At 37.6% G+C, this 16894-nt stretch overlaps 1 protein-coding gene across 3 annotated transcripts in view; it reads right to left on the minus strand.

The window, feature by feature from the left end:
- The window catches only part of RABGAP1L (RAB GTPase activating protein 1 like), a 677279-nt gene that overhangs the window by 242854 nt on the left and 417531 nt on the right, over positions 1–16894 (minus strand). For all 3 annotated transcript variants that reach the window (XM_020902280.2, XM_070474047.1, XM_020902281.2), the window contains exon 15: positions 14392–14466. In XM_020902280.2, coding sequence (XP_020757939.2) covers positions 14392–14466 — 75 coding nt within the window. The remainder of the gene's footprint in view (positions 1–14391; positions 14467–16894) is intronic.

The following is a 16894-nucleotide window of genomic DNA, read 5'->3' on the forward strand; positions in this document are numbered from 1 at the left end:
TGCATGTAAGTGACATCAAGACTTATTTTACTTAGCATAAAGCCCTCAAGATTCATTCATATTGTCAGAACAAAAGGATTTCCTTTTTTATGGCTGAATAATATTCCAATCTATGTGTATACCATATTCTCTTATCTATCCATCACTCAGTGGACACTTAGGTAGTTTCTATGTCTTCATTATTGTAACTAATGCTGCAATGAATGTGGGGTGAAGGTATCTTTATGAGTTTGTTTCTTTGTTTCCTTTGGATAAATACTCAGAAGTATAATCACTGGATAACATTAGTCCTAGTTTTTTACTTTGTGAGGAACCTCCCTTCTGTTTTCCACAGGGCCTGAACCAGTTCCCATTCTCACCCATAGGGCACAAGGGAAACCTTTTCTACATGTTCTCAACAACACTTATTAATTCTTGTGTTTCTGATGATAGCTATGCTAACAGATGTGAGGTGATATTTCACTGTGGTTTGATTTGCACTTCATTAATGATTAACGTAAAGAGTCCGCCTGCAATGCAGGATACCTGGGTTTGATCCCTGGGTTGGGAAGATCCCCTGGAGAAGGAAATGGCAACCCATTCTAGCATTCTTGCCTGGAAAATCCCATGGACAGAGGAGCCTGGTAGGCTACAGTCCATGGGGTTGCAAAGAGTCTGACACAACTTAGCAATTTTCACATACACACACATAATGATTAATGATGTTGAGAACCTTTTCATGTACAGGATGGCCATCTGTTTGTCCAGAGGAAAAGTTTTCAACCTACCACCAATGAGTATGATGTCAGCTGTTGGCTTATCATATATACCCTTTATTATGTTTAGGTACATGTCTTCTATATCCATTATGTTGAAAGATCTTCTCATGAATGGATGCTGAATTTTGTCAAATGCTTTTCTGCACCTATTGAAATAATCATATGATTTTTATCTTTCACTCTACTAATGTGACACATACCTTTTATGATTTCCATTTGTTGACCCATTCTTGCATCAGTTCAGTTCAATTCAGTCACTCAGTCGTATCTGATTCTTTGTGACCTCATAGAATGCAGCACACCAGGCCTCCCTGTCCATCAGCAACTCCCAAAGTTTACTCAAACTCATGTCCATTCAGTTGGTGATGCCATCCAACCATCTCCTCTGTTGTCCCCTTCTCCTCTGGCCTTCAATCTTTCCCAGCATCAGGGTCTTTTCAAATGAGTCAGTTCTTCACATCAGGTGGCCAAAGGATTGGAGTTTCAGCTTCAGCATCAGTCCTTCCAATGAATATTCAGGACTGATTTCCTTTAGGATGGACTGGTTGGATTTCCTTGCAGTCGAAGGGACCCTCAAAAGAGTCTTCTCCAACACCACAGTTCAAAAGCATCAATTCTTCAGCACTCATCTTTCTTTAGAGTCCAACTCTCACATCCACACATGACCACGGGAAGAACCACAGCTTTGACGGGATGGACCTCTGCTGGCAAAGTACTGTCTCTGCTTTTTAATATGCTGTCTAGGTTGGTCATAGCTTTTCTTTCAAGGAGCAAGTGTCTTTTAATTTCATGGCTGCAATCACCACCTGCAGTGATTTTGGAGCTCAAAAAAATAAAGTCTGTCACTGTTTCCATTGTTTCCCCATCTATTTGCCATGAAGTGATAGGACCAGATTCCATCATTTTAGTTTCCTGAATGTTGAGTTTTAATCCCACTGTTTTACTCATTTTAAGCCAACTGTTTCACCCTCCTCTTTCACTTTCATCAAGAGGCTCTTTAGTTCTTCTTCACTTTCTGCCATAAGGGTGGCGTCACCTGCATATCTGAGGTTATTGATATTTCTCCCAGCAAACTGGATTCCAGCTTGTGCTTCATCCAGCCCAGCGTTTCTCATGATGTATTCTTCAAATAAGTTAAATAAACAGGGTGACAATATACAGCCTTGACATATTCCTTTCCCTATTTGGAACTAGTCTGTCTTTCCATGTCCAGTTCTAACTGTTGCTTCCTGACCTGCATATAGATTTCTCAAGAAATCTGGTATTTCCATCTCTTTAAGAATTTTCCAGAGTTTGTTGTGATCCACATAGTTTAAGGCTTTGGCATGGTCAATAAAGCAGAAGTAGATGTTTTTCTGGAACTCTCTTGCTTTTTTGATGATCCATTTGAACATGGTGTATGATCCTTTTAATATTTTGTTCAATTCAGTTTGCTGGTATGTTGTTGAGAACTTTTGAACTATATTTATTAGGGATATTGGCTTATAGTTTCCTTGTAGTAACCTTCTCTGGTTTTGATATTAAAGTAAAGCTTGCCTTCTAAAATGAATTTGAAAGCTTTTTCTCCTCTCCAATTTTTTGGGAAGAGTTTGAGAAGGATTCGTACTAATTCTTTAAATGTTTGGTTTTAATGTTTGGTAGTATGCAGTAAAATCATCTGGTCCTGGGGTTTTCTTTGTTGAGGAAGTTTTGATTCCTGATTCAGTCTCCTTACTTGCTGCTGATCTATTCAGACTTTCCATTTCTTGAGTCTTGTATATTTCTAGAAATTTATTCATTTTTTTTCTAGGCTATCCAAATTGTTGGTGTATTGCTTTTCAAAGTAGTCTCTTGTTATTCTTTATATTTCTGTAGTATCAATTGTAATGTCCCCTTTTTTAATAACCTCATTTATCTGTGTTCTCTTTGATTAATTTAGCTAAAGCTATGTAATTTTGTTCATCTTTATCTCTTTTGAACATTTTTAGCTTAAAGTGTATTTTGTGTGATATAAATATAGCTACCTCTACTTCCTTTTGGTTACCATTTGTTTAAAATACTTTAATTCTATCCCTTCACTCTCAGTCTATGTGTATCCTTAAGGCTAAAGTGAGTCTCTTTGGGCAGCATATTATTGGATCCTACCTTTTTTTTTTCCCCCTTCCTTTTTCCAATCAGCCACTCCATCTCTTTTGGGATAATTTATCCATTTTCATTTAAAGTAATACTGATAGATAAGGACTCATTATTAACATTTTGTTAATTGTGTTTCTCTTTGTGAATTCTTTGACCCTTGCTTCTGCTCTTGCAGTCTTTCTTTGTGATTTGCTGACTCTTTATAATGGCATGTTTTGATTCTCTTTTGTGAATCTACTGTTGGTTTTGCTTTATGGTTAACATGAGCCTTATATAAAATATCTTATAACATCCTATTTTAAGTTGACAACAACTTAACTTTGATAGTGTATAGAAACTTCATACTTGATGTTTCTTCCCACTTCACACTTTAGTTATTGATGTCACAATCTACATCCTTTTTTAAAAATATTGTGATAAAAATTACTATAGTTATGGTATTTGTTTTATACTTTTTAAAAAGAGCTGTAAGTGAATTATGTTCTACCAGTATACATTAGAGAATCTGACTCTGACTATGTATTCATCATTATTGTTGCTCAGTCACTAAGTTATGTCGGACTCTCTGTGACCCCATGGACTGCAGCACGCCATACTTTCCTGTCCTCCTCTATCTCCCGGAGTTTGCTCAAACTCATGTCCACTGAGTCAGTGATGCTATCTAACCATCTCATTCTCTGCCACCCTCTCCTCCTTTTGCCTTCAATCTTTCCCAAAATCAGGGTCTTTTCCAATGAGTTGGCTCTTTGCATCAGGTGGCCAAAGTATTGGAGTTTCAGCTTCAGCATCAGTCCTTTCAATAGATATTCAGGGTATTTATCATTACAAGTGAATTTTACAATTCATGTTTTTATGATGTTAAATCAGCATCCTTTTATTTCAGCTTGATGATGCCCTTTAATTTTTCCTGAAAGGCAGGACTAGTGATGCTGAACTCCCTCTGCTTTTGTTTGCTGGGGAACACATTTATCTCTATTTCATTTACAAAGTTCAGCTTTGCCAAGCCTGGTATTCTTGGTTGGTACTTTTTTCTTTCACTATGTTGAATATATCATCTCACAATTTCTTAGCCTCCAGTGTTTCTGCTGAGAGACTAAACAGACTTATAATAAGTCTGGATAAACATCTTCTTTGGGTGGGGCTGCTGGCTGTGCACCACGGTCAGAATGGCCACTAGCTGAGCTTCGCAATCACCCCTGGATGGGCGAGGTCACAGACTATGTTCCCTGGCAGGGTGGCACCAGTGCTTAGACTGGCTGGGCTCCATAGCTTGATGGGACTATACGCTGAGCTTTGAGGCTGCCCAGAGTGACCCTTTGGGCTACTTGGTTATACAGTGGGACAGGCTGTGCCCAACAGTTGGGCAAGGTTGCTGACTTGGCTCTCTGTCTGAGCAGGGCTGTAAGATGCAATCGGCAGCTTGCTCTGTTTCTCTGGCCAAACTTCCTAGAAGATCAAGACTGGAGCCTAAACCGGAAATTGTATGGGGCCTGTGAATTTGCTTCCCTGCCTGGCCACAGCAGTAGAACAAGCTCTATGACTACTACAGCTCATTGACTGATGATCTACATCAAACAAACTGCCAACCAGTATCTTTGGCTAGATGAGGTCACTAGCTTGGCTCTACACATGGACAGAGCTATGGGCTGGGAAATCTCATTGAATACCACTGAAAGCAGTAATGCGGTATGCAAAGATCCTCCTCTCTGTCACTATCTGATTTCTTGCGGTCAAGCCCTGCAGATTACCCTAGTGATCTCTATTAGGTAGAGCAAAGTAGTCCTCCTAGAAAGCATCTTGCAACACTGGGGGAGCTGGATGTCCACCTTGGGTTATCACTTTGGGATGCTGTAAGGATAAAGCTAGGGTAAAGAACCTGCCTGCCAATTCAGGAGACACAAGAAACATAGGTTTGATCCCTGGGTGTGGAAGATCCCCTGGAGGAGGGTATGGCAACCCACTCCAGGATTCTTGCATGGAGAATCTCATGGACAGAGGAGCCTAGCAGACTACAGTCCATAAGATCGCATAGCGTCAGAGACGACTGAAGTGACTTAGCATGCATGCAAGGATAGAGGAGACGTACGTGAGGGACAACACAGGTGTGTGGCAGGTGACTGGGGGGGGGGTCATTCCCTTCTTGGACACAGAAACTATGTCTTACATCAACAACTGTCATAGTGCTTTTACAGGTAGGCACTCAAAAGAATTGAAATGGGTAAAACTTTTTATCCAGGTAAAATTACAAAAGTAAATTTCTTTACTTTTTTTTTTTTAATGTGTATAATCTCATTTAACTCACTCATCAGTCTTACTACACAGGAGATATTTACTACTCCCATTGTAGAGGTAATGTATAAAGGTATATGAAGCTAAGAGATTAAATTGATAGAAAGGAAATTACTACAAAAGTGCTTTCTACTGTTAAAATGGTTTCCAGAAATATATGCTCACACAAAGGAAGCAGCAGAAATGTGTTTCTTTTCATATAAATGAGAGCACTTCTTATGTATCACTCGGAAGAATGATCCATGAGAAGAATGCCCCCTTTCTGTTCCTCACCATTTCTTATTACAGAAATAGTGACAGCCTCCAGTGTCCAGGCTCCTCGTGGAATTAAGGCACACAAGCTCAGGGTAAATGGCTGGGTTGGGGTTTATTATATAGTACAGCTGTGTCTTTGAAATTTTACTTTCTTTTAAGGCTGATCATATATGGCACTTGGAACATAAAGTCTCTGTTATGCACTTTAGCTGATAAAATCATTCATAACTTCATCTTAATCCCAAAGCTCTTTGTGGCATGTAGTAACTTCTATGCCCCTACTAACTGCCGGACTCAGATAACCTAGATTCACATACCAATCCTAGCTGTGACCTTGGGCATGCTACAGTACCTCCCCAGGTGTCAGATCTCTTCTGTAAAGCAGGGATCATGACAATCTACTTCCTTCTGAGGACTGAATGAGATAGATATAAAGCTCTCAGACCTTACCGCACATATAAGTGACACATGAAAATTAACGACTATTATTGTACACTCAGGCCCATGCAAACATAAAAACCTGCACGTACCCTCAGGTATGCATATTTATATCCCACAATGAGCAAGAGGGCTCCCCTTGTGGCTCAGCTGGTAAAGAAAGCGCCCACAATTCGGGAGACCTGGATTCCATCCCTGGGTTGGGAAGATCCCCTGGAGAAGGGAACAGCTACCCACTCCAATATTCTGGCCTGGAGAATTCCATGGACTGTATAGTCCATGGGGTCGCAAACAGTCGGACACGACTGAGTGACTTTCACTTTCACTCACTAACTGCTGGGCACTGCTGTAACTTTGTATCCCCCAAAGCCCTTAGCACAGAAAGCTACATAAATAGCAAGTATTTTATATTTATTTAAGATAATTTTAGTAAAACTCTGAATAAATCTGCCTTTATCAATAAAGGCATGTCACTCACATGGGGCAATCAGTTGGCAACTGTGAAGGTAAAAGCCAACAAAAATGTAGAAGAAAAGGATGAGTGTCAAAGTCGAAGCAAGGGGCAGCCAAATGTAACTATGTTCACACTGGGTTTCTTTTAATATTACAGTAAATGATAAATGTTATTACAGTAAATGTTATATATATAGTATATATAATATATATACTTATTATATAGTATATTATATATAATTGTATATATTTATATTTATATTTATATATAATATATATGATATATAATAATATTATATATTATAGCATATATAAATGTTATTGTAGTAAATAATAAATAAAAGAAATTCTTGTCTTATCTGTATTTTGTATTGGCTATTTATCTTATATCTCAATTCATTTAAAAAATCAGTCAAGATCTGAAAATCAATCTGGAGCTGCACTAGCAAGCTTCATTTTACTGTGAGAGTGGGTTCCCCACTAAGTAGCACTGGGGCATCCATCTATTTTAAAAAGCATTAAAATGAATTTAATTTGCTGTTGTCGCTTAGTTGCTAAGTTGTGTCCGACACTTGCGACCCTATGGAATGTAGCCTGCTAAGCTCCTCTGTCCATAGGATTTTCCAGGCAAGAATACTGGAGTGGGTTGCCATTTCCTTCTCCAGGGAATCTTCCTGAACCAGGGATCGAACCTGCATCTCCTGCTTTGCATGTGGATCCTTTACCGCTAAGCCACCAGTGAAGCATTTAACTTATTACAATGATTTCCTTGAACTTGACAACCTAATCTATCATTGATATGCAATTGATTTGTCTAACTTACAATAAAAATAAATCACTGAACAATATATTTTAAAATCGGCTATTAGAAGTTGGAGCACAGTATGTCTCCAGTAGTGAATATCCATCTTTGCTGTGTACAGGAGCTTTGTCATGGAAACAGCACTGCTTTACTGAGGAAATGATGAGATAAATATTAAAAGCTTATAATTTAAGATGTCAAAACGTCATCCAAGGCTCTATGAAATACAAAACTAAATACCTGCCTCACATGCACAATCTGAGAATCAAGCTTGATGTAATCACTGTTTATTAACAAATGCTGATAATGATCTGCCATCTGTACTAACAGAGGTTATCACTGAACGGAGCCAGTCTTTAAGCTTCACTGCTTCGTTCTGTGTGCTCAGCCATGTCCAACTCTCTGTGACCCCATGGACTGTATAGTCCACCAGGCTCCTCTGTCCATGGAATTCTCCAGACAAGAATACTGGAGTGGGTTGCCATTTCCTACTCAGAGGATCTTCTCAACCCAGAGATCGAACCCATGTCACTTGTGTCTCCTGCATTTGCAGGCGGATTCTTTACCACTGTGCCCCCTAGGAATCCCTGCTTCTCTCTGCAATCAACCACAAAACAAAGCACCCTAAGTACTTCAAAAGTCTTTAAGACTCACCTCAAGTAACATACATCAAGAATTTTTTTGAAGTAAAATTATATGCTGAAAACCTTAAATAACTGTTTAGGATAAAACTAAGTTTTTATTTCACATCATGGGGTTGCAAAGAGTTGGACATGATTGAGTGACTGAACTGAGCTGAACTGATGTGTTTTCATGTCTTTTTGTAGTCAATCTACCTTTTTTCCATGAAGTTAATGAATATTCCACTGATTTCTTTTTTCTTCAACAAAGGTCAGTGTTAGAGACTATGCTGACAATCATAAATTAATGAGTCTTCATTTTCTATTTACAAGTTGAAAAGCAAATAGATGAAAACTTCTGAGTGTTTATTTTCCTTTTAAATCAAATATGTGCCAAATACATGGTAAAATATTTAAATTTAATGACTATCTGTAAGTCTTAAAACATGCTGTACCACCTATTAGTTTGCTTTGCAAGCTCAATATAAGCTAGGGCCCAAAAGAAAATTGGCTGGGTAAATAATTATTAGTTTTAGAAAGAACAGCATTGTTACAGACATTCATTCATGACTCCATTAATCCTCACAAAAGTAAGAATAAGTTCCACATTTTAAATATTAGACTAGTGAGGTTCAAGGAAGTTAAGTGATTTGCCAATAACTATATATCTATTACATAAAGTCTGGACTTAATCCCATGGTTATATTCTTTCTGCACCAGATACAAAATAAAACTACACTTATAATGCATGGTATTCAACATTCATAGAAACCCAAGGAGGATGATAATATTATTTTCACTTTATATTATAAATGAAGAAACTGATTCTTCAATCTCAGGGAACTTCCCCAAGGTCATGTAACTTGAAAGGTATTAACCCACAATTTAAATTCATAGCTGTGCTTTTTATAATCCTTTGAAGGAATTCGGCTTTGAAAGGACAAAGACGTCTGAGAGAGCTAAATGGGAGGATCAAAAGAGGATTTTTTTCTTAAGGCAAAATGCCTTGATTGTATTTACAGGACACAGGGAGAAAATGCTGAGGAATGACTCTGAAGCACTGATGCAAAAATTAACAGAGAACAGGAAAAATCTCTTGAGTTTATAAGGAAGAAGTGATTTGGAAGTAAAGAAGGGCTTATTAAAAATAAACTCAAACTCTTATAGCAAAGAATCACTACAAGATAATGGGATGTATATGTCTAGCATTCTACCTTCCTATCATCTTATGTCAAGATCTCCTTTCTTATAGGAACACCATTTCATTTTTCAGGAGGGGTTGACCCAGATCATTACCAGCACAGAGGTGAACTTAAGACCTGGGCCAGGCCCATCAGAACACTGGAACTTCCTGACCTCAGTAACCAACTCAAGAATGGCAGACCCCCAAGGGCAGGATCCTCCAGGGTTTTTGCTTGCTTGTTCTGTTTAAGTGCAGAAGCTATAGCAAAAGATAAACATGATGCCTTCTGAATGAAGCTGTAAAACTGAAAAGATATGAAGACAGGCCAAGTTGCAGACAAACTGCCCACTTTCTGCTCTGCCTTTGTAAGTTAAAGCAAGAAACTCTAAGCACAACAGAGATAAAGAGATGCAGATTTCCGATGACAAAATATGAACTCTGGAATATCAAGCGTATCAAAATCATCTCTGCTCTGGACTTCCCAGTTATGTGAGCCAATATATTTCCTTTTAAATTTAAACTACTTTGAGTTCATGTTATGTCACATGTAGCAGAAAGATTCCTATATAATATCATGGCGCAAATATTTTTACTTATATAAGCATATAAAGACACTAGGAAGCCTTTGTTTTGTTACCTCGGATTTTGTAGAATCTTTATGTTCAGGAAAACTAAGAAGTAGCTCTACTTCTCATTTCTTAAGTTTATTGGTTAAATCTTACCCAAAGCTCATTTGTTTTTTCTTTTTGGGGGGGGGGGACATTACAAAGATTTGTAATTTTTAAATCTTATATTATTTTTAAATGTAGCACACAGAAAAAGACATAAAAGTTAAGATTTTACTTCATAGAATAAATGATTAAGAAGTATAAACAGGTTAAGAGCTAGAATATTATTTACTCCTGAAGATCCCTATGTGTCCCTTCCCAGTCATGATTCCAACTTTCTCCAGGAAGGTCAAGATCCTGACTTTAACTGTATTGACTTCATTGGTATTATCTGTATTTTCCATCTATATAGCATCCTAAAAAAAAACAGAGTTTACTTTTGTCGTTATTGAATTATACTAAATGGAATCATACCAAATGATACCAGTAATTTGCTTTCTTACTAAACTTGATGCTTGTATGAGTCATTCACAACAGCCCATGTAGTATAGTAACTTCCCAGGTGGTGCTAGTGGTAAAGAATCTGTCTGCCAATGCAGGAGATGTAAGAGATGCGGGTTCGATCCCTGGGTCAGAAGATCCCCTGGAGGAGGGCATAGCAACCCACTCCCGTATTCTTGCCTGGAGAATCCCATGGGAAGAGAAGCCTGGTGGGCTACGGTCCACGGGGTCACAAAGAGTAAGCCATGACTGAAGTAACTTAGCATGCATGCAAGCATGTAGTGCAAAACATTTCTTTCATTGCTGTATAGTGTCCCATAATATGAATAAACCACAATTTATCCATTTTGATGTCTAATTACAATTGTAAAATTAGACATTATAATAATGGGCATTTGAGTTGTGTGATCATTATAAACACTGATCCTATAGTATAAACTGTAATTATGATCCTATTTTAATACATGATTCTAGTGTAAAAGTAGTGAAAGTGTTAATTACTCAGTCATGTTCTATTCTTTGCAACCTCATAGACTGTGGCCCGCCAGGCTCCTCTGTCCATGGAATTCTCCAGGCAAGAATACTTGAGTGGGTAGCCATTTTCTTCTCCAGGGGATCTACCCGACCCAGGGGTCAAACCCAGGTCTCCCACAATGCAGGCAGATTCTTTGCCATCTGAGCCACCAGTATACAGGTTCTTAAATTTGACTAAAGTATATACTGAGAGTGGAACTAACTGGTATGCATATCTTTATCAGATAAAGCAAAACTGGTTTCCAAAGGAGTTGTGCCTAGTTACAGTTTTTGAAAAAATGCAATACTTTTAAACATTCTGGCTTTTCCAAAAATAATCTTTTTTGCAGCTGGAAAGCTTCCATACATGCTGATATTATGTATATATATACACACACACACAGTGATTTAACCTTAAAAAGGAGCACAATCTTCTGAAAGTCTAAAAAAGTATGTTTGATTAAAAAAAACTTTAAAGCTGACAATAAACATATGAGAGAAATATACTAGAGTTAAAAATTATCCAAAATACTTTACATAGTATTTAGAATAAATGAATGTTCAAAAGATATTATTTATTATACTAATAATATAATGATATTAGCAATAATTATTGCATATTTGACTTTAAAGGCAAACACTATGATTACAAGCAATCTGTGGTGTAACAGCTTTTTTGAACTATAAATGATAAATTTCTTATAATTCCATCAATGGATGTAACAGCATCTATGTGATAAACATTTAATTCTTCCAGTGCTTTACTACAAGTTACAAAGAACATTATCAAAGCATCTGAAAATTTCCAAGCACCAGGAAAAGATATTTATTTCTTAAAACTATTCAGACATGGAAAAACTTTAAAATTCTAAATTTTGGTTCTTAAACCTACTTTCATTTTTGGTCTTTCTTTCCTCTTAGGCAGTGAACGTGAAATATAAATGACCATGGGTGAGGAAGACAGCATCCCAGAAAGAAGCTGCTTCTGACAATGATTAATGTGGAGCTGCCAAAGGATATGTGGCAGCAAAAAGAAGCCACTGCTTATGTAACTGATGAAAAATTAGTCAGTAAGGCCCTAATAACGTATCTCCCTGGAATCCGAGATAGTGTATTTGATGAATTGTTTAAGCTAGACTCTATTCTTTTACCTATTTATACCATGGGGACAACATGAAATACAGAAAAGAAAAAATTATAGTTAGCTTCTCTTATTCAAATTGGTTAATGGATATATTGGTCTTCCAATGAAATATGCTGATTAATAGAATTATCACAGGTATTTTCAATAAAATTACAATCTAATCTGTTTTTCACTAACATTGATTATCAGTTTATCTTTCCTCCAGGATTCTGAAGGCATTTCTATATCTCCAGTTATTTTTATAAGCCATGACAACAACTGCGTAGTTCTATTAATGTAGAAAGTGTAGAAACTAGACTACATTTCTATTCATCTTGTGACACACTTTGGAGACAATTTTGTTGAGTATGTTTACAATAGCTGACTTTCCACGACCTTTATAATAGAAGAGCAGATAATGTAAAAAAAAAATCTGGGTTATTTGAGTTTCTTAGCTATTTGAATCACTCTCTTTTTTTCAGGGAGAAAATGTGTCCAACTAAACATGAACTTACAGTTAACTAAACTTCTGTTAAGTCTCAGAACAGATTTCCTAAAGTGATATTCTTCTCATTGAGGTTTAATAGATATGTGTTTCACAGGTCTAATAGATATGTGTTTCACAGGCCTAAAATGCTAAACTATGACATATTCAAAGACTACTTTGTAGAAGACGAAGCTTCACTATCTGTGGCCTGAACATAAGCTTCTCATCAGAGCGATCATGAAAGCTCCTTTTAGAAAAATGATGGTTTTGAACCTTGATGAAAACAACTATCACTGCTTCCAGCCTCCAGCCCCTTGTGTAGGGACATGACTATTCTAGATCTACTAGGGGGCGTTAGTAATAGAACTAAGGGCCCAAGAATTTATGACTATAAAGTACTTGATTATCACAGGAAATCTCAAGAAGGTGGTCTGTGGAGATGACAATAAAAGGACAGTAAGAGAACATCAAAACACCATAAATAGATGATAATGCCACAGAGAAAGAAATTGAAATCAAAGCTAGAGTGAATAATCACAATAGAACAACAGTATATTATTTTTTTTTTCATTTAAGTCAAATGATCAGAATTAGGACCATGAATCTACTATAATTGTTCTTCATTTTCAGAATGCAAACCGTAAAAAAAAAAAGTTTCTGTTTTAAACTTGGTCCTCTTTGCTGCATCTGACATTATACAATGCTGCTTCTCTGTTGAAAATCAAGAAACTCTTCAGAGATCCCTCTTCCTCATCAGCTCTTTAAATAATTGGCATTCCTGGGTTCTATTCTGTTTTTCTTCTATTTATTTTTCTGAAATGATCTGATCGACTCTCATCATTTCAACTTTGATTTCTCCCCAGAGTCAGTCTCCAGTATACAGCTGGCTGCTGGACAACTACTCAGATGGCCCTCAAATACCCTCCCTTTCCAAAATTTTAAAACTAAATTCATCATCAACTCCTAACCTTTTTGCTTCTATTCAATCTCAATGGATGTGTTTTCTACCTCAGCTCAAAATACCGAAATTTACCCGGTCGCTTAAGCAACGAAAACAAGACAGGCTACCTTTGACCCTTCCTCTGTCATTCCATCCATGAAACCTACCAATCTTGCCTGCAGAAAAATGATTCTTTCTTTTTCTCTAAGTCTCAACAGCGCTCATTTAGATTGCTATCTCCTAACTGGTATCTCTGCTATTGCATGCTTCTTTTCAGTTTCATCCTCCACGTGGATATAAGAATTTATCTGAAATGAAAATCAGATTGTCATTCCCTTGCTTCAAACTGATTATGGCTCCTCATTAGGTACAGAATAAAGCCTCTAAAGAATAAAGCCTACATTTCTTGATATTAAGTCTTTATGATTTGTTCCCTGCCCATGTGTCCATTTTTATCTCACATATCTTTCTCTGCATACACTTTCTATAGCAATGATATAGAAACTGTCATTTCACTGTTCCCTTTATATATTGTGCCCTTTGTTTTGCCATACATCTGCTCACCAAGCAATCTCTACTCCTCTTATCTATCTTGTCTTCCCCCAACCTCATTTATGTCTTGGCAAAGCTACCACCTCTTCTAGAAAGTCTTTTCTGAAAGTTCTCCTCTCTTCTCTTATTCTGTGCATCGCTTTCACTTAGCACACCATAAGTCCTCTATAGTGATCATCACAAAAATAATGAAGATACATAAAAAGAATTAAAATAATAGGTATGTGCCTACATTACCTGTGCCCCATTCCAGCCCTAAGGCCTTTGAAAACACAAACAATAAATTATTCATATTTGTAATCCTACATCTTAGCCCAGTACTGACAACTGATCCTCAATAAATGTTCTGTCAAATGAAGGTGACTAAGAAGAAAGAGAATGTACAAAAATAAATCACAGAAGAGGTAAAAGACTTCCTTGTCACATTCCTTCATGATGCTCCTGGTCCTGCTCACATTTGGGCAGATACATTGACTTCCTCAACCCTAGTGGGTTCTAGTTAAAAATAACTCCAAATAAGCAATTTACTCCCTACCAGCCCACAAAATTAATTCTACTGAGAAACTAACTGTCATGTTCTTGACATCAGATCTCTTATTTTCTCACCAAAAGTACAGGTTTAAAAAGAAATGCCATGTGTAATCTCCATCAGGTAAATGGAGAATAAGAAGGGAGAAAAAAAAAAAAAAAAACGAGCAGAAAATACAATGAATTTGGCAGCACTATGCCATTTATTACCTGGAAAATTACTTACATGTAGCAGCAATACAGCAGCAAGAAAAGACTGTCCTTGACAGTAGCCAATGTCTTCGTCATAGACAGAGTAGGCCTAGAGAAAAGATGAAAGGAAAGAAATATTATAAACATTCACAGATTTTAACCTAAGTGCTAGTTCACAGCACGCTGCTACTTGTTCTTATCCCTGGCCTGTCCAGCACAATTTCACTGATCCCTCATCTTGAATGTGCAGCCATTAGCACAGTGGAGTCCTTCAAAGAGGCCGCACACTTCCTAAAGCAATTCTAGATGGCCCATTATTCCCAGGTTCATCTTTAGAATCTGGAATAAAAAGATGCTCAGAGCACCTAAATTAATTTTTAAAGATCCATTATGGTTTGTGGTCAGGCACACAAGACTATGGGAGGCAAGAGCAAAAGGTGGAGGAGGGTAGAAGGGTTCTACAGTGGATGTGGGAATTCTAATGCACCATATGGGGGAACCCTGTAGCACAGATACCATAACCTAATAGACTCCCCGCCTCAAATCACCCTCTCTGGCCTCTACATGTTCTCAGACTTTGAGGGACACTTACATATCTGTTGTATACTATTTTTCTTTTCTTATATAACCCTTTATAATATAAAAACCATTTATGGCTCCAGGGTAGTAAAAGGTAGACAGTGTGGGCTAGAGCTATAGTTTACTGACCCCTGGTTTAAAACAACAACAACAAAAAATAATTCAGGTGCTCTCCCATTTATTTTTAAAATACAAACAACCCCAACTGTGCTGTTTAAATCCTGGACATGTACCCCATTCCATGTATCCTATCTATCTGTGGCACTTCATTTTAGTGAAGGCATCTCCATTTAATGTACTTAATATAATACAGTGCACTGTGATTTTTTAAGTATAAAAATTCTCTCTGTCCAGGGCAATGGTTATCAAAGATAACGAGGAACAGTTATCATATCTTCCATATGCCAAGGTAATCAGGGTATAAGGACTAGAATTCTTTTTTTTTTAATTAAAAAATCTTTATGGAAATATAGCTTCTATTCAATGAAATGCATACCTTTTAATTTCACAGTTCCTTATGTTGAGTCATTCATGTAACTCTGACATTATAGAATATTTATATCATTCTAGAACGTCCTTCATGACTCTCCGAAGTCAAACCACCTCCACCCAGGCTACCAGTGAGCTGATTTTTTTCACAATTATTAGCTTTGCATTTTTAGAAGAATTTCATAAAAATGGATTAATATATACTCTTTTGTGTCTGACTTTTGTCACTCAGCATAATGTTTCTGAGATCCTTCAATGTTGTTGAATACATCAGTAAATCATCCACTTTTACTACTGAGGAGTATTCCACTGTATAAGTATACCACAATTGGTCTATCCACTCCCCCACTGGTGAACATATGGGTTTTTTCCCCCAGATGGGGGCTGGTACAAATAAAGCTGGTTTGTAAACACAAGGCTGCTTCTTGTGTACATAGATTTTCATTCAGTTCAGTTCAGTCGCTCAGTCGTGTCTGACTCTTTGCGACCCCATGAACCACAGCATGCCAGGCATACCTGTCCATCACCAACTCCCGGAGTACACCCAAGCCAATGTCCATTGAGTTGGTGATGCCATCCAACCATCTCATCCTCTGTCGTCCCCTTTTCCTCCTGCCCTCAATCTTTCCCAGCATCAGGGTCTTTTCCAATGAGTCAGCCCTTCGCATCAGGTGGCCAAAGTATTGGAGTTTCAGCTTCAACATCAGTCCTTCCAATGAACACCCAGGACTGATCTGCTTTAGAATGGACTGGTTGGATCTCCTTGCAGTCCAAGGGACTCTCAAGAGTCCTCTCCAACACCACAGTTCAAAAGCATCAATTCTTCTGCACTCAGCTTTCTTTATAGCCCAACTCTCACATCCATACATGACCACTGGAAAAATCATAGCCTTGACTAGATGGAGCTTTGTTGACAAAGTAATGTCTGCTTTTGAATATTCTGTCTAGGTTGGTCATAGCTTTCCTTCCAAGGAGTAAACGTCTTTTAATTTCATGGCTGCAGTCACCATCTGCAGTGATTTTGGAGCCCCCAAAAATAAAGTCAGCCACTATTTCCACTGTTTCCCCACCTATTTGCCATGAAGTGATGGGACCAGATGCCATGATCTTAGTTTTCTGAATGTTAAGCTTTAAGCCAATTTTTTCACTCTCCTCTTTCACTTTCATCAAGAGTCCCTTTACTTCCTCTTCACTTTCTGCCATAAGGGTGGTGTCATCTGCATATCTGAGGTTATTGATATTTCTCCCGGCAATCCTGATTCCAGCTTATGCTTCCTCCAGCCCAGCGTTTCTCATGATGTACTTTGCATATAAGTTAAATAAGCAGGGTGACAATATACAGCCGTGACGTACTCCTTTTCCTATTTGAAACCAGTCTGTTGTTCCATGTCCCTTGGGTAAGTACCTAGGAGTGGAGGTTCAAAGTTCAAATGCTAAGTGCATGTTTAACTTTGTAAGATATTGCCAGA

Source organism: Odocoileus virginianus, chromosome 11 (assembly GCF_023699985.2).
Source record: "Odocoileus virginianus isolate 20LAN1187 ecotype Illinois chromosome 11, Ovbor_1.2, whole genome shotgun sequence".
Classification (NCBI taxonomy): domain Eukaryota; kingdom Metazoa; phylum Chordata; class Mammalia; order Artiodactyla; family Cervidae; genus Odocoileus; species Odocoileus virginianus.